This window comes from Dermacentor variabilis, chromosome 4 (genome assembly GCF_050947875.1).
Source record: "Dermacentor variabilis isolate Ectoservices chromosome 4, ASM5094787v1, whole genome shotgun sequence".
NCBI classification, from domain to species: domain Eukaryota; kingdom Metazoa; phylum Arthropoda; class Arachnida; order Ixodida; family Ixodidae; genus Dermacentor; species Dermacentor variabilis.
In genome coordinates, this window is record NC_134571.1 from 68,502,183 (window position 1) to 68,529,146 (window position 26,964).

Below are 26,964 nucleotides of genomic sequence, written 5' to 3' on the forward strand. Positions count from 1 at the left end.
ATGAGGCATGTACTTGACCTCTTTGCATGCCTTGCGCGAGGTATTTGTTTTTGTCTTTATAGGTGTGTCCATTGAAAATCCCGTGCATTGCAGTCAAAGAAATCAGGAAGAGCAACTGTACGCTGCTAAGCAAGGTGAACAATGCTAATCTAGCGCGATATAACTTAAAGCTATTGGAAGCTTTTCTGATCCAATTCTGCAATCAGACCTTCGCGATTGGTCAAAAACTTTTTGGACCTCCCCCCCTTCACCTGTCTGTCACGCGACGTCGCAAAAACCGTGATAGCTCCCCATCTACACGCTGACTATACGCACTGATTATGCAAGATTGGACCGAACAAAAAAAGTTATTTCTGTTTCGACGCCTTTTTGCCATTAGCCCTCGGCTATTGGTCAAAAGTTTTCGGTCTGCGCTCACTTCAGCTGCCTTTCAGGCGACGTCACAAAATCGCAAGAACTCACCGCGTCAAAGTAACGCGTACACGTTAAAGGTGCATTAATTTGCCGAACAAAACTGAATTTTTTTTCTGAATAGCCGCAGGCTGCCCCTTTCAGAGAATAAAGGATGCCTGCCATCGATCGCTCAGGCACTGGCTACTTGCACCTGCCAGAGAGCAGAGCTTTATTTGCGTACAATAAACCTTTTTGCGTGGCCGTGTAACGTTTTCGAGCACTTTCGGCATGTTAACGACCTCGCTCTGCCCACTTTTCTTTGCTGAGGATCCGTTTTAGCGGCATTCTTTACCTTCCGTTGGATGCCGCCACGATTTTTGACCACCCACCACTAGATAAGTAAGGGAACGCGGACCAATATCGACACCGGCACCACCCTTTTCATCCGGTTATCGATTTTCAGTGCCCTGGTTCGGCTCCATCGAATCCCTCTCCATTAGAGCGTGCTTCTCGCCTCTTGTCAGACAATTAGATAAGACAAGCCGCTCAGTGTAGGCAATGTTATTCGTTTTTAATGTAAGCAGAAGTGACCTCCTATAAACGAGGAGAGCGTTTGATTGGTCTGTTCAGACAACCCTGAGGGTCGCCGCCCGATGCTGGCGTCGGCGCTTACGCAAATTTGACGTCAGGAGATAGAAATAAAAAAAATATTGGAATAGCTTTACTTTATAGTAAAACTAAATACAGTCAACGTGCGATTCTGTGAGTTCATTAGCGGCGCGTCTCGTGGCTTGCATTGCAGGCAAGTACTATTGTGGACAAATAAAATTGATCAGGAAAGCTTCAAATGAGAATGCCAGTGCAAGAACACGGTGCTTGAGCAAGGCAAAATATGACAGTGCTTGATTACAACTTTCTATTTCTGTTCTTTTTCCACTTCCCCGGTACACAATAGCCAAACAAAACTTCCTCTCGTTGTCCCGAATGCATACCTAAAGCGAGAAAGGACACACGTCTGGAAGCGAGTAACAATACCATGTCCGTTTGTGTTTTATTTAGCGCTCGGAGATGCACCTGGGTGCATCAGCTAGCTCGAACGTTTAATTTACCTCTGATGTAACTCGTTGTTCTTCTATGCATCCTCTCTTTCTATATATCTATGCTTGATAAAACGTTCGACGCGCGCTACACAGTAACGAGTGCGACAAATTCTACTTTTTGTAAAATCATTTAATTAATTTAAATATTTCTCGTGCGTTACGTTGGAATTATTTTCTGTTATTTTTTTAATTTCCCTTTTCACAATACTACAATTTCTGCATACAGTGTTTACCTTTCTCTTATGGACGATATGTGTTTAGTGATTGAATTATGCATAAACTACAGTCCCGACTTATGCGTTAGGCCTAGGTAATGTATAGACACCTGCGAGAACCAGAATTTCTTTATATTCTTAGTATGAGAACAAAATCCTTTGCTTTACCATGCAATACAAATAACAGAAGTTGCTCTTAACGTCTTTGAAAGAACGCGTAACTTAAGGTGTTTTTTTTATCAATGAAAAGACCCAAATAAGTAGCCTTTTCTTTCTTCTTTTGTATCAATCCAATTCTTCGAACATATTGCTTCTTGCTCCTCCGCGTTTCCCCTCCCTTTTCATATCTTTTATTACACAGGTATTTATGTGCTTTAAGTGTTATCGGATCCTGTCAGATAATTTTTCTTCTCTAATATGTCATGCCTACTATATTCCGGTTCGACTCCTTGTTGTACCCAACTAGTTGCTTTCCTGTTGCTTTCTTAACTTGTACAAACAGCAAACTTCCCGACCACTCTCTTTAATGAGGTATCGCCGACCCCTGCCGTTTTCTGTCTTTTCGAAGAATCCGCAAGGGGAAGAACCCCAAGTTACAAAACTAATCCTTCTTAACAAAAAGAAAAAAAAAGAAAAAAAAGGAAGCCTCCCCTCTCTCCCCACCCTTCTTTGCCACAAACTACACTTTCTACGAAAACTCACACGCTACCCTACGGTCCCTGACCCCCGCTTTCGGAGAGAGAAGCTTATTTCAATCCTTTCAAGAAAGGTTGTTGTTCTTTTTGACAAAGGGAAGGGCTCTTGTCGAAACGCGCCCCATCTATTCTTTATTTTTCGTATTCCGTACGAGTTCCGCACGGAAAATTCCGTACAAGCATCCATGTTTCGTCCAAGTATCCAAGCATCCAAGTGCTGCTTCGAGCGCCTTGGATTCATTAGAACAGTGATGTCAAATAATATCGTTCATAAAAGCAGAGTTACGGAAAAAGGGAAAAAAAGAGAAAGAGAGAGGAGTGGGGAGGACAAAGATCACGTTTTTTAAACATGGTATAGTACAACAGGGTGATGACGTCATATATACCACTATCGCGATAGTGATAGATTATATACATGCTGACTGAAAGAACAAAAACGCTTGGTTGTTAGGTGGCGCTGTGGTCTATGTCCTTCTCTTCGTTCGGTCGTTCAGTGCTGTTTTTTTTTCTGCTCGTTAACATTTCAATTCATTCATATTTATTTGCTTTGTGCAGGGAAAAAATACACATAATATGCTCAGAGTCGTGGCTAATGGCTAGTAGGATAAAGCACGTATTTCGGAGGAACAAGCGCAAACATACAAACAAGAGAAGTTAGCACAAAACGCATGTCTTGAGATAGTCGTTGTGGTATAAACTTTGTAAAGAGGCTTAAGGTGCCGCAGAAAGGCTGGATAACGTTTTCATAAGAGGACCTATTTCCGTCAAAGGTCCTAGATCCTCCTATCGAAATGTTGGCCAGCCTTTCTGAGGCCACAGCGTGCTACTACATCTGTGAGCCCCCTTGATCTCGAAATAGTCGTTCTAATTCATAATTGCATTTTGGGCCGGTATCTTAGAGTTAGCTGAACCGAAGTCTCGGGAAAAGTGCAGAAGCCAAGAGTTGCCCCCAAACAACTAAGTGTATTCATCAAAAAAGTTGGGTCAGGAAAACTGAGAGTTCCAGCTGGACGAAATTCGACATTGTTTCGACGTACACGACCGTGAATATTTGTGAAGTTGACAACCGGATAGCAAGAAATTGCACTGGTTCCTGGTATTTAACGGTCACATTATTTCATTCTTCGTGCGACTGTTTCTTTCTGCTTGGAGGCTTTGGGGTGGGGCAGACAACGTTTGCAGACGACGTCTGCAGGTGCTGCAAAGAATTGTGCGCGTCTAGCCCAATGATGCTTCATCGTTGTTGGATGACTTGTTTTAAAGAAAAAGAGCAATAATCTTGACCATCATTGGTGGAAACAGAAACGACCTTTTTAAGTACGCAGCTGTAGTCAAAGATGCTTCTTTGTAAGGTATTCAGTTCCTTACTTCCGGTAAGGAATTCAATTCAATTTTTATTTTACAAAGTTTCCTGGATGAACGCATAGTCGAAGGCTAGTTGCACTGGTAGCAGTAGTAGGAGCAGTAGTAGCAAAGACTAGTAGGAACCCTAGCAGTCAGATAAATACCAGTACTCACTATATGCAATACTGTTAGAACATGTCGCAAGCAAATATTTCACACGAATGCTCCTGTTATTTACAATTACATAACCGGTCGAGCGACCAAACGCTACAAAATTTCACGTATACCCCATTTTAGTTCGCTCATAAATTCACTATTACCAAGTAAAGATATGTACTAAAATATCAAAGCTTCAAGCTATCATCAATTAGGACGGGTAACAGTAGGACAATCATCGCTCTTCCTCTTGTGGTCGGTCGGGTATGCAGTTTATCAGGCTTATCATTATACTGCCTTAAGCGGACTGCATACAAGCAGTCCGCTGAAGTATAAAAACAGCCAAGCAGGAAGATTTCAGTCATCGCTAGACGATTATCGCGCCACCTTAAAAAGAAAGAGAAATAAATAAGCGCAATTTGATTTAGCAGTACGTAAAGTGGGCTTTGTCAGAACATTTTACGGGGTATACAGCTACGTATTCACGCTATATACATTTCAAAACTGGTGATCGTCTAAGAATACTTACTAAGTGGACGAGTCTTGAGCCATTACGAGCGGCAGTTTCGTGATTACAATATGTGTTTTGAAGCAAATTTTTGGGGAACAGTTAATTAGTGCACCTTGTTTACGTAAGACAGTTGTTGATCATTATGACATGTTTCCTGACGCCCTCTGTGGCTGCTAATGTTTTTCAAGAAGTGCTGTTTACCTATACTGCTTTCTCTAAAAATTACTCGTTGTCTAACATCTGACATAGCGTACGCTGACACCGGCATAGAAAGGTAATTTTTTTTTCACGAACAGTCGATAAACAACTTCTCGCTAAGGGCTGGCTGTTTGCCAGAATTGGAATTCGCTCTCTAACTCCTCTAAACAAGTGTCGCTATCTTTATATTGAAAGCAACAAAAAATAATCCTCACCTATGGTTGTCGTCATGCTCTCTCGTTTCCGATGTTAAAAGTGCCCCTTTCCTGCCTTTATTGGGGCTTAGCTCGGGATGGTGAAGGAGCATTCCATCACACACTGAGTTGAAGAGGTGCCAAGTGCAACGTATACAGCCATCGCGGCCGTGGCTGTTTGTTCGTAGTGAGAACTCAATCGCTCCCCCCGGAGGCCCCCAAAAAAAATAGCCACTAGCTTTCTGTTTCGCCGGGAAGCGCACGTTCATTAACATTCAGCTCATTAATCGCCCCATACGCCTCGGCGACGCACGTTTCTCTCTGAAGAGCCGATAAATTCATTTCCGAGAGGTAATGAAGCATGGACTGACGTCAAAGCATACCACTCCGTCCGCTGTTTTTGCCAACGACTGAAAGGCGAATGAACTTGTTTGTAAACGTTGTTTTAGGCGCGTATTAATTCATCCATTTGTCTTCCACGGCAAAATCTGTAAGATCAAGCGGTAATTACCGATATTTGGCTCGCTGGCTATCTAGACTCGGCCTTTGTCTTTCTCGACACTGATGTAAAGTTACATTTAGTTACAATTAAGTTACAATAGTGATAATTACAGACGGACGGATGGACAGACGGACGGACGGACGGACGGACGGACCGACAGACAGACAGACAGACAGACAGACAGACAGACAGACAGACAGACAGACAGACAGACAGACAGACAGACAGACAGGTGAGGCAGCACTGGGTGAAATAGGAAATGGACCTAATTGCTTTTGTGCTTTTTAGAATATACCACTTTTGAATAGAAGGCATCCAGCAATTTTAAGGTCAACTGCATTTCATCGGCATTCGTGAAATGGCGTTAATCACGTCGAGTTACAGTGCCCAAACATGAATCTGGCGTCAGTGGTTAATATACCACATGTGCTTCTCAGAATTCTTGCTCGTGTGTTTGACTTTGAATTGTTTAATGAAACGACATACTATTAGCACAAACTAGAAAAGAATATGCATAAACGCATCGCGATACACGCGTCAGCGAGTAAGTTTGCCTTTCAAGCGTAGCAAAAAAGAAAATGTTTCCACTGTATCACGCAACAACGTATCCTTGATCCACTGCGCTTTTTAGATACTGCGGGGACTTTGCTTTTCTGGGCATCTGAATTACGGTCGTGATGTTGGCGTACTTCTGCTGCACTCGTGAAGCTTCTCCATCGCAGGTGCATTTTGTGATTCGGAGGCAGATTGTATACCATCTTGTTCGCTTGCTATAAAATTTGCCAGTCACGAAGCACTCTCTTGCGTAAGAATTGCTACGTGAGCACCGGCACAGAAACGCAAGGAAAGTTTCTTACATTTTGTGTCGGCAGAAATGTTATTACAAGGCAGGTTGTTTGCGCCCCACTAAATTAAGATAAATTCTGGAGTTTTACGAGCCGAAACCACATCCTGATTATGAGGCATGCCGCAGTGGGGGACTGCGGATTAATTCTGACCACCAGGGGTTCTTTAACGTGGACCTACATTTAAGTACACGAGCATTGTTGCATTTTGCCCCCGTCTAAATTCGGTCGCCACGGCCAGGTTTGAACCCGCCACCTCGACCTCAACAGCGCAAGACCATAGCAATTAGGCTACCATGGTGGGTGTATGACGCCTGCTAGAAAGGCCCTGTAAATACTCCCTCCGAGAAAGCAGGAAGCTTAGCGGTTGAATGTTACGATATCGAGATGGGAGGGGGGAGAGGGAACAGCTCTGTCCCAACGTCTATCGTCATGCAACCATGTTAGTCCAAGAGGCTTACCGCACAGCCCTTTCTTTAAAGAAGGAAGTGTAGTTTAAGTGACTAAGTGGTCAGTGTTCGCGTCACCTTCGGAAAATATTAATACCAAGAAAGAGGTTAAGGGAGAAAAAAAAAAGAAGCGAGGAAGTGAGGCGAGTCATTAGCAGTGCCCGGCCCTTACCACTGTACACGGTAGCAAAGCGGTCGCGCGTCTGTTTTGCTTTTCTACTTTTCTTTCCTCTCTCAGAGACATTAGTATGCTTTCGGTTAAAAAGCCGGGAATGTTGGGAATGTCGAGAAACTCGTGGCATGAGTTCACTCGAGAAATGTGTGCCGCAAGCAACAGCTAGCGTAGGTAGCTGTTTGTCGTGAGTGGTAATACTGGTAATTTGTAACAAACAAACAAACAAACAAACAAACAAACAAACAAACAAACAAACAAACAAACAAACAAACAAACAAACAAGCAAGCAAGCAAACAAACAAACAAACAAACAAACAAACAAACAAACAAACAAACAAACAAACCAAAAGCTATGCAAAAATATGTAGGACACTTTGCTAAAAGTGATACGCTTGGGCAACACACTGTTGAAATTGAATTCTTGGGTTTTACGTGCCAGAACCACGATTTGATTATGAGGCACACCGTAGTGGTGGGACACCGGATTAATTTTGACCGCTAGGAGATATTTAACGTCTCATTTATATGTTTAGCGCAGAGAGGTCTCAGTCAAAGTTTTTTTTTTCTGCGCATGCTCACAATATGAATATATAAATGTCTCGCCTTTTTTCGCGTGACTACGGATTGAAGTTTTCTTTTCATCGGTTTTTCATCGGTTTTTCGCGGTATCGGCAAAGACTACTTTCAATACAGATGACCGTAGTTAACGCCATGGGATTTCGGCGCATTCAATTGCCGAGAACCAACTCGAAACACTTCACCACCATGATCCACTTCGCGGAAGTGATGTTTCAGAAAGCAGATAAAATGACATCTTTGAGATTGCGACGGCAGTGGCGCACCGGCAACCATGACGTCAGCATGTCACCTCCTTCCGGACATCAGCCACTTCCTTGCCAGCCTTCCACACGTGGCGTATATAGCAGCCTCACATCAACGTTATCATCGTTCCTCGTCGCCACGTGCTCGTGATCCAAGTTTCTCGACCTGCCTTAGCTATAGCTGCGTTTTGCCTGAGTATTTTGCACAGTACTGTGGAACTCTCGCGAAGCCCCCCGGCGCTTGGCACGTGCCGTTCTGCTTACTTCCACACTGCATTGCTGGACAAAACAACAAGGTACAAATACGTGCCCTCCATCCATCGGTCCTTGCACCTGTGCGCTCGTGGATCGTCTACACGTGCGGTGGCAGTGCGGAACGACGTGAGCCATCACACGGAGAACTGGAAGACACGACCCCTGATGGAAACGGGGAGCAACCAAGGCTCGAATAATGTTATTCAGGCATTTAATGAGCGTGGCGCGATCGCACGTAATCTTGTGCAGCTCACCTAAAAGAACGCGCGACTCGTTCAGAGAGACTGGAATTTGTTCGGTCCGGAAGGGGGATCACACAGCACAGTGAAAATAGGCGCTGCGGATGTGCCACGCAAGCGTAAACGCACCGAGAATGGTCGTGGTAGGAGCAAATTAAAATTCATGCCCCGTACTGAGTTTCGACGTCCCCTGACCCCAAACGGCGTCCGCCTCGATAGTAGCAGGGACAAATAATGTACGTCTGCTTCCGAAAACAAGAAGAAAAGATAAGAAAAAGAAAATAACCCTGTTGCATGAAAGCAGCAACACTAATTTTAGGACAAACATAGCACTTACGTCTATGCTCACAAGTCTGGCTGCAATGTTATGATGCGGGAGGATCTGGTTATTAAAATACTGCCATACGTGACAGTTGATTGCTGAATGCAAGATCACGCGGCCCATGTCTGGGATAGCTCTATGCGTTCTACTAGAAGGCCACCTTCATGCTGAATATACATCCCTTATTAGATAACCGAAGCCAAGCAGCAGAGCTTCGGCCAATCCTCTTCACCAAACCTTCACCAAGTTCTGACCGGTCCCCATCGTATGCGAAAGAGGTGAGCTGCCCACCTTCGCCGAGCCAAATAGCAGGTGTTTCTTTAAACTATAAAATAAGTTTTCTCAAATTGCTTGTTGCAAATGGCAGAATTATATTCCTTGAACTAGACTGCTCGAAGAAACGGACATTACTTGCATAATAAATGAAAACGCATGGTTGACTAATTACCACTTTCTCTCGAATTAAGTTTTTAAACCTATTACATTACGGCACATATTGCAGTTTACGAATTGTAGCCGGTGCGTTTGCAAGGCACATCCACGTGGAACAAGTTTTGAGGATGGCGCCGGTTACCAGAACGCGGAACGAAGGCCGGGCATTCACCTGGATCCTCCAGTGTTATATAGCGCCAGGAGCATGCGCGCCATTGCGAACACTTTCGAGCTTCGTATAGGTGCATGTTTTCAACGCTCCACACAAACGCACGTTCACCTCGGCGTGTAGACGCCCTGCCCCTTGTTACATTTTCATTTGTATGCAGATTTTGCTGTTCCTACTGCTTGCCGCGTAAACGCAGCAGCTTGCATAAGCAAGTTGATGCACGGCGCGCGCTTCGTGAAAACCCGTGGTAAACGGATATTGCTTTCCGTGTCGAATATTTCGCGACTGAAAAACAACTTTGTTTCAAACGCACGCACGCACATCTCTAGGACTCTGGCGTAGCGCTGACACTATTTGCGACAATGAACTCTGTATACGTTGTCCTGGCTGGATAAACTTACATAGACCTCGACGGTATAGGTGCGTCGACACGTAAAAACCTATGAAAGCTTCGCATGCTTTTCCAACTGCCTCGTTTGCTGCGCCTAAATATCAGACTCACAGAGGGCACGTGCTCGTCGAGTGCAGAAACAGCTTGAGTTGCGTTCTTCGCGAAGTTCTTTGCAGAGCGTGGTTGTTCTTAAGCATGAAATGCTTCTGTTTCTCGTTGTCGACGACCTTCAAGTGACCGTGAGCCAAAAGCCAGAGCCGTTATCGGGGCACTCAGACGAGAACATTAGGGCAAGTTGCGAGAACCAAAGGAGATCGTCCGGGCCACCAGGCAAAACTTAAGAGAAAGCTTTAGCTCGGCTGCTCCTATCTAAATACACGTAAAAGGAGAATTCGTCTTTCTCGGCCACCACAGTACCAAATTAGGCATGATTTATTGCATTTTAAAGAGAAACTTAAAATCTAGTAGCTGTTGGTCTCAAATTTTTGCTTTGGGTCGTCAATTTTTTATTAAAAATTGGCAAATATCGAAAGATTTCAGAAAACGAAATTATTGAGTTTGCAACTCTGTAACTCGGCAACGAAAAATGATATCACAATTATGGGGATTGCATATAATAGCACATCTAAAGCGGACAAAATTGATGTTACAAATGAATCTAAAAAAATTCAGTAATATGTAAAGACAGCTTTTGCAGAATCCATGCACACAACGTAACAAATTCATGTAAGATTTAACGTGACATAAAGAATTTGTCCGCTTTGAATGATCTAATGGAGGCCGTTAACAGAAGCGCTACATGTATTATCGATGCAGAGCTATTAATTTATAAACCTTGTGCGTCTACTTTCTCAAACTTTCGAATTTTTGAAAATTCTTTTCACAATATTCACGCCCTAAATATAAATTCCGCTTCCAACAGTCACTAGAATTAAGCTTTCTCTCTCAAATGCAACAAATTTACTTAAAGTTGGTCCAGGGGTTATCTGAGAACAGCGTTCTCGCGTTTTACATAGGCTGCGTCGGAGTTGGGCCCGAGCTAAAGCTTCCTCTTAAGAAAATGCGGTCTCTTGCCCCCGACCATTTGCACAGGACCGCATTACATATGCTAGTTATTGCTCAAACAAGTTACTAAAAATATTGCTTCCGAGTTCTTCTTAATGTTTGTTCACAATGTCACTCAAGCTGTAACTTCTAGTACGCTCGAGTTTTATTTGCCATTTCCACCAGCGACGTTCAAAATGCAGATACAGGGTCCCATGCACTTCATTGTCGTCTTTTGGCGCTGAGCGCTCTTTTGAACGGCAGTGGTCCGTGAGTTCCGCGGCGCAGGTTTCGCGTCGCCTCGAGAGAGGGCGCCACGCTGCGTGGTGCCTCCTTAAGACGCTTCTACCCGCCGCGGGGGCTTAGCGGTTATGGCGTTGCGCTGCTAAGCGCAAAGTCCCGGAATCAAATCCCGGCCGCGGTGACCGCATTTTGATGGAGGCGAATTGCAAAAATTGGCACTGCATGGCTTAGCTCGGCTATGCCAGGATACACGTAGCGAAAGCTAAGGCATAGCATGGTTAGCCTTGGTTAATCTTGATTGCAAGTCCAGGTTAGTCTGGTAGTCTAGCTATGTTGCGGCGTTTAGCCAGTCGTTCGGCACGTTGCTCGTCTGTTTCCTGGGCGATTCGTTTCCTCTTCATCTCGTTCCAATGTCGATTCTAGGCCTCCTCCTGCTTATCAGAATTGTCGCCATCCATACTGCCGTCTCAACTGTGGTTGCGGCGCACGTGGGCTCTCCTTTTCAATCCTCCGGCATGTTATCAGGCATGCGACGCAGCTGGCGAAGCGAGCGGAGGCGAGCGCAACGACGAGGAACGCGGTGTGACGTCATATCAAACGGCGGCGGAGGAAAGACGCGGCGCTGCGCAGCGGCGGAACACCTGTGGCTCGGTGCTACTAGTGGCGCATGCGTAGTAGTGACTAGGGAGCGAGAGAGAGGGAAATGTCCGCGGCGAGGCGCACGTTGTCACGTCATGTGCCTCCTCGGAGCACCGCCACGGCGAAATCACAAGTTCGCGGCCAGTAAAAAAACGCCCGTGTCCAGAGTATTGGGGGCACGTTAAAGATCCCCTGATGGCCAAGATTAATGCGGAGTCCCCCACCATGGCGTGCCTCATAATCAAATCCTGGTTTTGGAACGTAAAACCCCAGAATTCAATTCATTATTATTCTAGCTGGGCAGAGCGCTCTGTCACCCTGCGTCTTTCCCTGCCTATCATGCGGCCTTCAGCCGGTTTTTTTTTCGTTTAGCTGAGCAGCGTCCATATGGACTAGCGCACATTATGACGTGGTGCGGTGTGGTGCCGTGTGGTGTGGTGTGGTGTGGTGTGCCGCTGTGAACTTGCCCTACACACATTTTAAGATTATGGCTAGTATCATCCCCAACAAATCTGTTTTGCCGATAGCCATTTCATGGTTACATCTACGCTTAATTACGAGAGAGTCAGCAGTTTTTTTATAGCAGCAACGAAGTGCTTGAAATTGGGTTTACCTTTTGTTCGTTCACCCATTCCGTTAGGCTGACGACGACCACTGTCGTCATCGGTGTTATTTTGTAAATGTCAGGCTGCCTACCTCATCTTGAGCTTCACCATCGCATTGGGCGAAGGAAATGAAAACTTTGTTTACAGTCGGCATTACTGGGATTCCAAGTCAGTGCAGCATTGTGCACTTGGGAGGGGGACGACCTAACCGCAGCGCTATCGCGCAACAGTGCAAGGTTTCGCACTCCACACAAACTCTAAGAACCATGACGTCATCGGACGTATTTTGGTGGTCACAGCTAGCAGTATCCTAGGGGACGGGGATGTCGATGCATGCATCGCGTAGAATTTGTTGTTTACAAAATTGTGATGTGCTGGCGAGCATTTCCTCGTCGTCACGCTCTTGAAAACAGCGTCGACGCCTCACATGAGAGGCGCACATGACAATGACGATGCTGGACCTCTAACATAGCACATACCCGCAATGGAGGGTGCGCTAACAATGAAAAGGCTGGTGGAAAAGAACGTCGAAAACGTCGACGGATTCGCTGTCAGTGATGGCGTTGCAAGTGCTATGCCACCTATAATTATTGACGTAGTAACTCACATGATATACAGCCCCGAAGTACCCGATATATCATGTCTACAAATTTAAAGGAAAACAAAAAGTATTTTGCTTAGATTTCGTGGGCGCTTCTGCATCATTGGCTTTTTAACATCAATTGTAGAAGTGTTGGTTTTCAAATCAAATCAAATCAAATGCGGATAGCTCCCAGCCGCCACCTTCAAAAAGGCTCATAGAGCCTGAAAAGCGAGACGCCTTTAACACGGCATCTGCCTAATCACCGGGACCTAAACATTGTTTTACACAAAAACTGAATCTCAAATATGATTCAAGGTAACTTTACATTTTAAGGCCATCCTAAATGTCACGCTGCCAATACGGCGGGCATGCATGTAGGGGATTGAACGTTCTCCTACTGAAAGACAAAACAAATTATGGCTGTTTTACTAAACTTCTCGCAACTACTACACAACCAGAAAGCAACCTCACAATGTCAAACAAAAGAAAGAATAATGAACATAGGCCACGATGATTGGGTCGATAAAATATTTTCTAATAATAAGTTAGAACGCCAGGTAAAAAGACATATTAATGTAACACTTTGTCCAAACAGCTCCAAAAATAAGGCTTCATAAAGCTGCACCTAACTATATAACCTGGTCTGCTTAGACACGGAGAGTCTGATACTGTTTAAGCAGGTGCACCTATTCAGACTCGCTGAATACACGCAAATCACAACAAATATATTAGTTAACTAAGCGCCAGTTTATTTGATATCACAGTACGCATAATATTATTTAAATATTTTATATTTCATATTGTTGAATTCATTTCTTAAAATAATGCAATGTTCTTCGACTGCAAGCTTCATTTCCCCCTCTCCCCCTTTTACATCGACACAGTTGCCATATACCCATTGACATCTTGGTCATTCCGTCAAAGTCGGTAAGCACAATTACGCGAGGAACAAGCAAGCAAGCAAGCAAGCAAGCAAGCAAGCAAGCAAGCAAGCAAGCAAGCAAGCAAGCGAAAACAAGGGGGCAGTTTGAACTGTTTTACAAATGGCGCTGTCGCTGTAAACGACTTCAGAGCGGAATGAATTGCCGAAGCCTGCTGTCTTTTATTTTATTTAACATAATGTAGAAGAGAAGACAGAAAAACGGCGCCATTGCGTCATCGCTATATTGACATGGCGCATCATGCCTAACAGGAATGTAGCTTGGAAAGTGGGGATAGCGTAAATGGCGGAAGTGACACTCCTGGTTGGTAGTATAGGTGAATTCACTACAGCAATTCCGCTGTCAGCTATAAAGTAAGCGCACCTAAGAGCGGAAGTAAAGCTTCTTTAGCTAAGGGCATGGTGTCTTCAGCTGAGAGAGCAGCTAAGTCTTCAACCACGTCTATTGGTATCCTATTTTGTGCTCAGCCAGCTTCTGTTTTATCGTTGTCACACCAACATTTACAGCTTTAACTAAATTCGCTTCTACGTCAGTGCGTAGTGTGACGGAACAATTCGCCAATTTCGTTGGGTAACGTGCGACTTGCTAGGCCCGCGTGTTGTTTCACGGCGGCTGGTCATTGACCTGAAGACTGCTGTTACGCGTGCGAAACCGGCCCATGCCCGCCAACCTTGACTCCGAGACTGCGTGGTGCTGACCGTTTATACGTACCCGATGCTCCGCTTTTTTATTTTACAAACTGAAACACAGAAGGTGGGTGACAGGAGGGAAGATTGAAGGCAACCTCGGGAAGGAGACTGGCCGATAACGTGACCCCAAGAGGTGCAGCGTGCTGGAAGACAATTTCATTTGATCAGCACTCTCTTTTTGGTTCGGAATTTGGCGAGAGCCAATTGGCAGCAAAACATGGAGCAAGATTACCGTACAACCGGCCGGCTCATCCCTCCGCGACTTCCCTTGCCCGGAGATAGTAATCGCGTTTTTCTTCGTGTGGTATATCAGCTCGGTGCCGGCACCAGTATCCCTTCATCCGCCACCGCCAAGCAGACTATGGTCGGCGTGCGGATTGTCGTGCGTCATTTTTTGTCCGAGAAGCAAAAAACAATGCGAGCTTATAAGAAACCAAAAAAAAGACCAAGGTTACGTCGGCACACGCACACAACTCTGGGAAGCACGGCTAGACAAGGAGGGGGGAGTCGGCGACGGGCCACTTTCGCTCTCTCTATATTGCCCTTTGTCCGAGACGAAAGTTTTTTTCTTTCCCCTTCCGCCAGCAACTGCTGCAATTTTGCTGCTGACATCAGCGACCACGTGCTTACGCAGGTGAGTTCCCTTCCCTTTTTTTGAGCTTTTATTTTTTGTGCGTCGCGTCCTCTGGTTCCCAATCCATGTCTTTCGACTCCAGTCACAGCAGACGCGTCCCTCCCGGTGTTCCGGCCGACGTGACTGCACTGGCACGGCATATCCCCGGCTCATCTGCCAAAACCCAGGAGACTGCTGCCGCGCGTCGCGCGAGTTCCGCAGAGCACCGCAGACATGGAGTCCCTGACCCTGAAGCCAGCGAGCGCCATTGACACGATCCTGGCGCTAAGGGACCCGCGAACCAAGAACTGGATCACGCTACAGAACCCCATGTACATCGCGGCCCTGCTGGGCACGTACTTGTACGTGGCCAAGTCCTTCGGGCCGCGATACATGAAGAATAAGCAGCCGTACTCCGTAAAGCGGACCGTGATAGCGTACAACTTGTTCCAGGTGCTTGCCAACGTGTATTTCCTCTGGCGCATCTTCTATCACTCCTTCTGGGCCGCCGGCTACAGCGCCTACTGCCAGGGTCTCACCTACAGCGCTGACCCGCACGCGTTGAGCCTGCTCGACTCTCTTTACTGGTACCTGTGGGTGCGCGTGGCCGACTTCATGGACACGGTGTTCTTCATCATGAAAAAGAAGTTCTCGCACATAAGCGTCCTCCACGTGGTGCACCACACCATCGTCGTGTTCAGCGGCTGGATGTTCATGCAGTTCGGCGCCGACGGACAGGTGGTTCTCGGCGTCTGCGTTAACTCGTTCGTGCACATCATCATGTACGCGTACTACTTCCTCGCCTGCCTCGGGCCGTCGGTGCAGAAGCACCTGTGGTGGAAGCGATACCTGACCAGGCTACAAATCGGGCAGTTCGTACTGCTCATCGCGCACGCGTTTATCCCCATCTTCGTGGACTGCGGCTATCCTCCCATTCTGCTCTACATCGCTATACCACAGGTCGCACTGGTTCTCGGATTGTTCATCAATTTCTATATCCAGGCGTACAACAGCCGGAAGACAGCGGCCGCTGAGAAGGCAGCGAACGGACATTCGAAACACCCTGAAGAGAACTCGTCGTCGGCCATTGCCACCGATGAAACTACCAATGGAACTGCGAAAAAAATAGCCTGACGAAAATGCGTGCCAGTGTTTATAATTTAGAAACTTCAAACTCCGAGTGAGAACTGCCAACGAGATGTTTGTCTTTTGTGGGACTGTTCCTTACAAACATTGTTCGTTGATGAGCGAGAGTCGCTACAGATATTATTTTAGGCATGCTTTACAGGGTTGCAATGTTGCTCATTTAGTGTCAGGATGAACTGGATGACTGACTGTGAAAACGTAATCATGTCGCACGACTTATGGCTAAACGTTTCAAGTATGACGGTTTCCCACGGGGGAACGCTTGTCAATGAATGCACATCTATGAATGTCGTGTTGGGCTTCTCAACTCTAAAAGGCAGTCTGTGAAAGCTTAACAGAAACATTTCTATTTTATGGGCTTCTGCGGCAGTTGTCCTAGTTCCTTGCGTGATAATATCTACTAGACAAACAGCCGAATGATAGTCATGTTCAACTGCTTGCGGAAGGCTTGAAATATTGGCCTGTGAATATTTAGCTGTGGAGGCGAAAATGAGAAAACTGCGCGTACAGTGTCGATCACTGTGCTTAGGTCAGTCAGTCACTTTGATTTGATAATAAAGGCTAGTTTAGGAACTACAGTCCCATCTATTCTTTGTTGCGCCAATTCGCGATCCAGAGGTTCTGATGTACCTACGGTTTTGTTTGAATTGTTCTACATAAGGCAATGCTAGAATAGTGGAATTCAGACAGAAAATATTAAATCTATGTCGTTGTATTAGCGCTGGCTCACCATCAAAATAATGTCTCAGGCTTTCACAATCAGTTTCCTAACTCGAAATAAGATGCTTAAGCATGGTGCTTATGTTTGTACTTGAGACTGTCATTACGGGCGTCCGTTCACCCACGAAGGTGTATGCCCTTTCCCATGCATTAATCTACGCATCGCTGAAACAATTCTGCGAAAGCACGTTATGTAATTTCCTCATCAGTGTAGCTTGGTCACTGACATTGTTCGCTTATGGAGTGGAGACAGCGCAGTAAAGCATGTTCTATAGTCAGAGAGCGAACAAAAGGCTTCCCCTATAGTTGTGCTTAAGCTGCGCGACTGAGCAACGTGCCGTATGTCTAGTTATGCTGATTGTGAGATATTATTTTTTGCTAGCGCGTGTCATTCGCAACCTACGTTAAAGGGAAAGGACGAAGGAATATGCACATGTTTCATAAATGTAAAATTGGTCGACAGGTGTAGCCTTGGTCAAATGCGTAGGAGCGATTCATCGCACGCATATGCGGCACTGTCGAAGGGCTGTGCGGCCAAGCTCAGATGGAGCTACTGACGTTGCGAGGTTCTATGTCTATGTTTACAAAGCCTTTCCTTCGTTACCGCTGTTTACCATTGGCTGGTCGCATTGGCTAATAGTATGCTCAAAGTTATTACTGGCTGGAGCGTGCTTTTACGAACAGCTTTAACGTAAGAACCTGTTGCTAATACGGCTTGTTTTACTTCTTTACCTTTTTTTTTACAATGTCAGAAGTTTTGACGACAAGAGAGGGCTCCACAAGTAACACGCCACGACCACCCGACAACGACAGTGCACCGCACAAGTAAGGCTTCGTGTTAACCTTTCATATAACATGGAAGTCGCGTAGCATATATGCGACGTCTCTTGCTTTTTGAAGAAAAGAATAAAAGAACGCACTGACATTAGTGCCTCCAAGGCCCATTGGCATCCCGGTGCCCCTATGAATTAAGCCGACAAGAGCTATCATTAGCGCGCGAGAACTCGTTGCACATTTCATTTACGTGGCGTAAGGTCCACGCTGTGAAGCTGTTTCATGACATTTCTCCACTCTGTGTTTCATCCCCATCCTTGTGTACTTGCTTATGTATTTGTGTATTTACACAATGTCCTTGTGTATTTGTTGTACAAATTGTGAATAAATGTCTTTTTTCTACGCAACTTGACTGTGACCACTTTTTTTTTAGAACACGGCGCGAGTGTAATGAGAATTCTCAATATTTTTCTCTATGCGCGCGCACAGTGGCTTTAAAATGCAGGTGGATTCATATGGTAACGACTGCCTCCAGTTCCTGTCCATCTCCTCTTCTGCGCGTGAAGTTCAACCGTGGTACAGTGCAACCGTTAAACCCGATTTTTAGGATGAACAGGACTTCAAAGGCTAGCTAGAAATAAATATGCAATACTGGCGTCAATCTGTGCTTGTTGCGTAGTGACCCTTATGTGCTGTTTGTTTAAACCCAAATTAACAGATAACGAGAAGGGGAGAAAACTCGGGATATAACAAGTGAGATTCACCCAGAACACGCTTCTTCGGATAGTTAATTGCTGCTTGTAGTAGGAAAGTAGTGTTACGCTTCCTGAGGTTGTTTGCGCAACATGGCTATAAAGTGGTCGACCAGATCAGGAGCTTGAATGCGGACTGAGCATGTCTTAACTGGTGACCCTGATGGCATACTTAATGCAAGATGCTGGATGACCACCAACAAGATGTGTGAATGAGCTGGTCGTCTAACCCATCGGCAATCCTTTCGTCGTCCTTCGTCTGGATTTTGCTCCTGGGATCGCACTGAGTAGCAGAAGTTGTCGGCAACACGAATTACGTTCAGAACAGCGCCGACATTTGACTATATTAGTCCTTGTATGATTATTCAAAAACTTGCAAAGTGCGAATGAATGATAGAGGGAGATAGCGCAATTATCGAAGTTCGTCGCCGTGAGTCTCTTCCTGCCCTTTTCCTGATTTCATTTCATGGCTCAACAATGTCTCTAATAGCAGGCTGGTGATGACCGTACGTGTTGTGTTACAATTTTTTGCGCAACCCTTAAGGATACAATCTAGTTGCACCAAAATGCCTGCGCTACGCGGACTGATATTCACGCAGCTCAACCTCGTGGCGTTATCGACGCTAATTCGTTGAACGAATGTAGCACGTGGGGTCTTGATATCTATCGGGCTGTATTGATGGATTTAGCTCATTTAGTTATTTTCTAAGCCGTTGCTGTGTGCACTGTACGCTTCTTGCTCCTTGCCATTCATCTCTACACGTTTCATGTTACTCCGCGATTTTTCGAGGGCATACCTGCTGTGTTGCCTTTTTCTTGTCTTTTCTTTTTTTTTACCTTCCTCGCGTATATTTCAGTCCATAGATTCTTGATTATATATTATATTTCTCGTCGTAATTAGGCTCTGCATCTTTGTTCTAGCAAATTTTGCTTCTATAAGTTGCATAGATGCTTTTTATAACTTGGTTTCTATATGCGATTTTCATGTTTTCCTGCTATGTACGGCTGCCAGAGTTGTCATAGCTGGCTGAGAGCGTCTCAAGCCGTTCATTGCGGCTTTTATCTCAACCTCCTTCATTTCGTATAAATGTAAAACAAATAAAGATTGATTTGAATTGATTTGAAACCCTGCTTCTCAAACATACAATTTCAAAGAGCGCGTGTTGACAAAAGGAAATGTGCAGCGCATAAGTCCTGAGTGGCTAAATGTTTCAGTAGGTAAGCCGTTAAATCACTGCGCACCAACATTGCTACTTATTTCGACACCTTATGACCGACACCGCTGACTCGGCACTGATCACGATGGACAAGCGGCTATCATTAGTAATCTAAATTATACGCATCTCTGCGTGGATACTCGAACACTGAAAGCTGCTATTTGTAGTTATGCGAAAGAATGCTGCAGTGCGCATCTCTGGTCAACATTAGGCTGTACTCGTACACCGGAATATATGGTCAGTTACAATGTATATGTTGAATAGCTGTTCTGTCCAGGTCTGCTAGTCTCGACGGAGCTAGCCCCTTAGACGTCGTTGGCATTATGGTCAGTAGCTCTAAAAAAGCATGCGCGGGAGTTGGGAGACGGGGGGGGGGGTACGACGGATTTATTAGAGCGCAACTGTTAGGCGCCCGTTCCTGCGGCTAGCGTCGGCGTCGGCCTCGGCGTAACCGAGCGAACGAGCACAACAGCGAAGGATGAAAGAGCGAAAGCCGCGAGTGAGATGAAAGACGCGAGCCGCGAACGGCGGAGACCAATGAGAGCGGCCCCTTCGGTGACGTGGCGCATATAACGGGTGTCATGCGAACCCGCCCGACCGCTCGATGCGTACTCGTGTCTGGTCTCAACCGGACCGCTCGTTTCGTGCTATCGTCTGCTTGCGTTAGCTCTCGCTCGCGCTTGTTTGGTTTGCTTGGTTTGGTCTCGTTCACGCTTGCTTGCATCGTCATGGTTTGAGATTGTTTTTTACACTGTGAGTCTAAACCGAGACGTCCTGATGGAAAGGTTTTTGGAGAGAGTGCGCCATATCCAATTCTGTATCACAAGACGGACCCTGAATGCAAGGACGAGGAGGCGACACCCAGTACCTCGTTCTCCTTGACTTTGGAACGCGCCGACGCAGCAGCAAAAGAGAGCACGTACACCAACATGATTATGCTTAGTGGCAACGATGCCGTCATCTTCGTAGGACATGACTCGCGTTAAGAACGAAGGACGAAGAACGTAAAAACATCGCCGACCTGTCAGCGGAAGAGGAAAAAGCATGCGACATCTCGTACCTACAGAGACGATGCGCGGTTTTCATGCTGTCACGTGAATTCCGCAGCGGCTCGTACCCAGTTGGTGGGGCCTCTCTGCTGAAGCTGCGTTAGCTCCGAGATAGCGCCAGAGTGGCGCGCGTCGTCTGTTCACCGATGACGCCATGGATAAGGCATGCGGCGAGCGCGTCAAAGCAAAGCTCTGCATGAGCGGAGGTCTTTTCGTGGCGGCTGCTCTGAACCGCGCTCACGCATCATCCACGCGCCGCCTCTCACGTTCTCCCGATTAGCGAGGCAGTCGCGCCCCACTTCGTTCGTTTGCAACGTGCCGCATGAAACAGATGGTCCGCGCCAGCCAATATATCGCGAAAAGAAAACACTTATACGGCTGCGCCCAAATTTCGCATTAGGGAATGCTGTAATTGTCGGTAATCTTTTTTTTTCTCTTCGAGCCCGTAGGACGCACGCGTACCAAGCCCACCTTTTAAGAGTGGATCGCCCCCTCAGCTGCGACGGCTCGCACTTCACTTGTATCGCTGTGGTCCTTAGCCCTGTTGACAGGCATCCACCCGGAAATCTAGAATACCGTGCCTGTTACCCCTTCCCAAGTCAGGTCCAATATCCAGCCCTTCTATTAAACATATTAATTAATTTTACTGATTGAATTCTTGTTTCATGAGTTTTGCACCTTGGGTATTCTTTGTGTAATTTTTTATTTGTATAGAACTAAGATCGGCCTGGTAATGCCGAGTTTTTTGCTGGGCGAGTTGGCACATACTTGTGAATCAACAGGAAATTATGTTCAGTTATGTCGCGATTGGACAAGGGAAAATGCAATATGAACGTGAGAATGTCGAGGCTTATCAATTTAGAAAATATGGCCATGAAGCATGTGGGAGCGTGCAATCATTATGTTTGACCGAAAGAAATAGCGTTCTTATGCTGACAGTTCGTCAGTCTGGTGTTTTCTGTTTTCTTCTGTCGCAAATAGTGTCGCGCGCGCGCTGATTTTCTGCAGAAGATCCGTCAAAAATGAAGTTAGTTGTAAGTCCAGTGCTCATTCTATTTGGTGCTTGCCTTTTGCAAGCTTCTGTTCAAAGCTTTTCTGTTCAGTCACAAGGGGCCGTTACTTCTCTGCTTCAAGGACCCTTCTTAATTTTTATTTTTGTGGTTTACTCAACAAAAGGAAGGAAGTGAAGTTCACTGCGGGAGAACGATTTACCGGAGAGTTCAACTCTACAGTCTTAAGCTCCTAAAGGCAAGGGAATAGGCTCGTTTTCGAAACATGTAACACAGCGGTGGAGATATGAAACTTTGAAATATAAAACTTTGTAAGACATTTGCTCAAGTTTCCTCGAACCTCTAGGTACGCCCCCGGAGTAGCGTGAGATATCTTCTATTAGTACCAACCCATTCGATTTGTAAGTCAGACCTCAAATAGTTTGTTACCGTTTAATGCTCAAGCGTTGAACACTCAAGCGTCCATTCAGTGTTAGCACATTAAGAGAGAGAGAGAGACCGAGAGAAAGAAAATGTCTCTCAAACACCCACTTCCTTAAGGGCGTGTTCGCTTCTCTTACGACGACACTTAAACAAACGCTGCCCTGGATAGGGAAGTTGGAATGACGGAAGAGAATAAAGAAGATAGATTGCAGGCAGTCTAGCGCCAATGTATACTATGAAAACGCGTGACTTGAAATGACAATGAGCCTGCGTGGCTAAACTTCTCGCTTGTCCGCCCGCAATTGTTCAACGTCCCCACGCGGCTGGCGCAAGGACGGGTCTGTCCTCGAGATACGTGCCCAACTTGAAGGCCTTATTATTTTTTTTGTCCTTCCTCCAAGCGAGTGCAATTTCTACGAATACCCAGGCAACCCCGAATGAAAGCTCTGGGCAAAAAATTTCAGCGTACAATGGGTGTAAATGAACGACCGAGATGGCGTTGCGAGCCTTTCTTGGAGGAAATCTTCATTGTCCGGTAGTCCAAGGGCAACATGTCACCATCACCGCATGTGCTGAGTGCGGACTGTAAGACCATCATCCCTCTACTAAGTAGCAGCGGCACCGCGGGCGAGCGCAAATTAACGCCTGAGGTCGGAACACGACATTTTCCTTCTTCGTTTCTAATCGTCGTCAAATGCTAGTGCCCTGTTTGTTTGTCGCTAATTTCGGGGAGATCAGCGCTGTGCACGTCCGAAAAGTTCCGCCAGGTGGCCCATCCTCGACTGGCCTCCCAGCCTCGATTCACTGCGACAGCGGTTAAAAGTTACAAAACATGGTGGTGGTGGTGGTGGCAACATGGGAGCTTAGCCTCACGATCAAGGCTGACAATTGCTCCGCCCGATCTGTTTTGATGTACCCGTGTGTCCTTTCCGCCACGTCGTTGTCACAATTTTCAGCCCATCTCTTCTTTCAGTGACATCCCGACGTGATCACACCGCCCAGTTAAACACCATCTTCTCATCTTCGGTTTCACCCTCGTTATATGGACAAACAAAACATTTCGCACCACACCGAGGGGTGGGATTGAACTGAATGTGTAGTAGCGTACTCATTCTGTTAACGGCGGCAGTATCGCGCTGATTTCACAGTCGACAATTCTTGTGGGCTTTCGCGCGCCACGCACGCTCTGAGAGTGGCGGGTTCTGTGCATGTGTACTGATCTCCCTAAAATGTCATCTCGAGAATATTATAAGCGGAGGCAGCCGGCAAACGACAGGACCTTCTTACGAAAGGAAAGGTTTGTTAAACAGGTTTCCACAACCAACCGTGAACGTTACTGATATCTGCAGGACAAAATTGATTCTCAAATTTTACCGCACGTCCGTCAATACAATAGACTTATATAGGGCAGTATCACGTGAGAATCTTTTCCCATTGATTCTGTTATCTTCAGATCATCCATCGCAACGAGTAGCTGATACGGGTCATTACATAGGCGTGGCGTGATTGCAACGCATGACGAAGGAGTAAATAAATGGAAAATAAAATTAAACTTTTCATAATGCAGCCCTTGAAGTCCTTGTCTTCCAGTACATCCCACAATGACCACTGTCTGTGAAGTTAATTAAGGAACCTCAATAAAGTGTCAAAATTGGGTAAGAAACTACTCAACAAAGGAAGACGTACGATTGAAACATTAGGTGGGGGTTTGGACTCCGTTATGTGAAGCCAGCAGAAAATAAAACCAAGTTAACCATAGGGTTTATCACTTGCTTCTTGATTGAAATATATAGATGAGAAAATGAAGGCGAAGGAAAGTGGAGGAAAGAAGAACTTACCGTATGCGAGATCTGAAATCATATCCTTGCTTCACGCATGCGATGCTCTTACCAGTTTAGCTGCAGTGGTGCCGCTTTCCAAACCACCTGCTCTTCCATTTGTGAGTGCGCATTATTTAGCCATGGGAGTATTAGCCAGCGCCACCACTCACGGCTTTGGCGGTGAATGCAGAACACTCGTCGCACGAGCTTCAGAGAAGGTAGCTGGCCAGTAAAACCTCGTACGCTACCTGAAGAAAAACAACAACTTGTTGCGCAGATAGAAACCGAACCGACATCTTGTCATTACCTGCTACACAATATTGTGAGCCGTCATTCATCACCATCACAGTATCTCGCAGGCGCGCAGACTGCAGGAAGCAATATAATGAATGCCCTGTGCTGTGCCATATATGCAGTTCTGCCTCTGCTGTGTCGCAAAACAGCACAATTCCTGCGCTTCTTCTTATTTTGTAAAACACAATTACGGGAATTAATTTGCATTTGTATTGATCTGTATCTTCCTTTATCCCATACGTCCGTTGCGACCACTGACCACTGAGCCGGCTGTGGTTGGGAGTGACCTTCACGAAGGCCGACCCTACATTTAACGGAATGACAGACGATGCTGCGAGCGCAGAGAACATCGAGCTTCTATTGTGCCACTGTCGTCAATTTAAGTCGCAAAGCCAAACACTCTCTGTCGCATTGCGAGGACTGGACGATCGGCCGTGGTCTGTGCGGGCGCTACTCGAACACCTTCCCCATCGCTCGTCGGCCCACAAGGTTCTGAAGGCACTTTTGTGTTTCTAGAGGGCGACTGGCCCGTATGAGTGTCTTTGATTTAGCTGTGCCCTCCGCTCCCATGCGCGAATTTGCCGCGTCTTTCTATGCCCCCATTTCTTTACCTCATCATACGGCGCTTTGTCCGGTTAACAACCTTTGCCTTCTCTCTCTATTTTTTTCCTCCCTGACCACGGAGTACATAGCTTTTGTTCTGACAATGGCCGGCTGTGCGGCAGCTAGAGGGGCACACAGCACCCACTGCTCCGTACTACAACGTGCACAAATGCACAGAAGACATGCGATTGTTTATCGCACCCGCAAGTGTGACGTACCGGGCAGAGGAAAGCGTCCTCGGTAAAAGCGACACCAAGTTACAGCCGGTAGAACAGGGTTTATTCAACTTTTCTTTTTCTTCACATTGTCCATACGGAGGACAGGTCTTCTTGTCAGGAGTCAGCGAATGCAGGCGGTTGTTTGTGAAACACGCCGAGTTCCACAAGGACGATTTGCAGTAACGTTACATGGACCGAAGTGTACCTGCTGCGTACATTCTTGCGAGTACAATTGAATATCGTCTATCATTGTCGTGCCTAGGGTCCCCCTATACGGGGTGATCATTATTAAGTTCTACAGAATTTCTAAAAATTGCCTGTTGCAGATAACGTAATTCTAGACCTTGAGCTTGATTATTCAGAGAGGCGGACACTACTTGCAAGAGAAAGTGATACACATATTGAATTAATTAACAATAAGCTCACTAATTAAGTTCCTAAAAATTTATTTTACGGCACATATTGCAATTTACGAATAGTAGCCGGCGAGTTTGCAAAACGTATTCACTAAGAAGGAATTTCCAGAATGACGCCGGTTTGGAGACATGCGCCATCAAACTATCCGTAAACACGCACTGTTCTTCCACTTAGTTTTTTTAATAAACCGCTATTTTATGCATTAAATCACTAAAGTGACTGGAACGTCCATGTATATCGTCCCAGATTTTGGGAAATAATCATTCAAAACTGGTGCAATCCTGTAGATTCATTTCAAGTGCATACGCCTTGCAGACTCTCAGGCTACAATTTGTAAATTGCGATATGTGCATTAAAATAATTAATTAAGAAGTTAGTGAATTTTTAATAATTTGATAAGTATGTGTTTCAATTTCTCGGGCTAGTAATGTCCGCCTCTTCGATTAATCCACCTCAGGGACAAGAATTATGCTATCTGCCACAGGCAATTAAAAAAAATTCCATAGAACTTAGAAATTATCACCCTTTAAAGAAACCTATTCCAATCTGTTGTTATTCTAATCTCCTGATGTGAAGTTCACTTAACCGGCAACCCAAGCATCGGACGGTGACCCGCAGTGTTGTTTGATTCGCCCAATCAAACGCTCTCCACGTATATAGATAACTTTTGTTTGCTTTCAAAGCGAGCAGCATATTTACCTAGACAGCTTTTTTATCTGGATCGTTGAGAGGAGATGTGGAGCACACAGAAGGGGAGAAGGGGTCGTTGGGGCCGAGCTAGCGCACTGAAAGTAGATAACCGGATGGTGGATAACCGGAAGGATGGTGTCCGCTTGCTTAGCTTGCGGTGCTGAAAAGCATCCATAAAAGGCCACTAAAACGGATCCTCAATGACGAAGAGTTGGCCAATCGATGTCGAAAGATTTTGAAAGCGTTATATAGCTACGTAAATATTTTTATTATACGCCAATAAATTCGTTCTCACCGTCAGCTCCGAGCAGCCAGTGCCAGAGCCAACTTCGGGCAGACATATTCCTTTCGGTGTCATCCTGAGGATTCGTTTCAAGTGGATCCGCCTTGTGAACACCCCGGCTAGAATTGAAGTTACAATATGTGCCATAAGATCATTATTTTAAAGCATAATGAGTAAATTGTGTTAATTAGTCAATTATGAATTTCAATTTCTTGTGCAAGCAATGTCCGCCTCTTCGAATAGAAGGGGCTAGCTGCCACAGGCAATTTTAAAATAATTTTAAATTGTTCGCTGAAACACGTGGTATATAGTATAAGAAGAAAGCGAGAGAGGGCACGATTCTTTAAATTTCGGTAAAAGAATGGTAAACTACGAACCACACGTAAGCAGTTTTTGACACGTATTCACAGACATGTACACGTTCAGCGCGAACAAAGAAAATTCAGCTCTTCTGAGAATAATGAAATATAAGGTTTACTGACGCATGCGTCGCCGAATGTTGACATGTGTCTAGCTTCTATAATCAAGCGCGTCATCTCACACCTGCTTCTATTCATGACGACTGTTTCATGAAATCTAGGTTTGCATTTGCATCTCTGGCAATGGATGGCAAGAAAGCCATCAGCGGCCAAGTTGTTTACTTTATTATTGTGTTCTCGTAGCCTGTCATTTATGCATCTGCCTGTTTGACCAATGTAGGATCATCCACATCCGAGAGGAATGCGGTATACCACACCCGCGATGCAATCAATGAATTTCTTTTTGTGCTCTTTTTCGCATGCGGT

General features: G+C 45.7%; 1 protein-coding gene across 1 annotated transcript; it reads left to right on the top strand.

Moving 5' to 3' along the window:
• Window positions 1-14,841: 14,841 nt before the first annotated feature.
• Window positions 14,842-17,815, top strand: LOC142579318 (very long chain fatty acid elongase 7-like). Its single transcript, XM_075689385.1, has one exon. The coding sequence runs from the start codon at window positions 14,998-15,000 to the stop codon at window positions 15,895-15,897; it is 900 nt and encodes a 299-aa protein (XP_075545500.1). The 5' UTR covers window positions 14,842-14,997; the 3' UTR covers window positions 15,898-17,815.
• The last annotated feature ends 9,149 nt before the right edge of the window (window positions 17,816-26,964 follow it).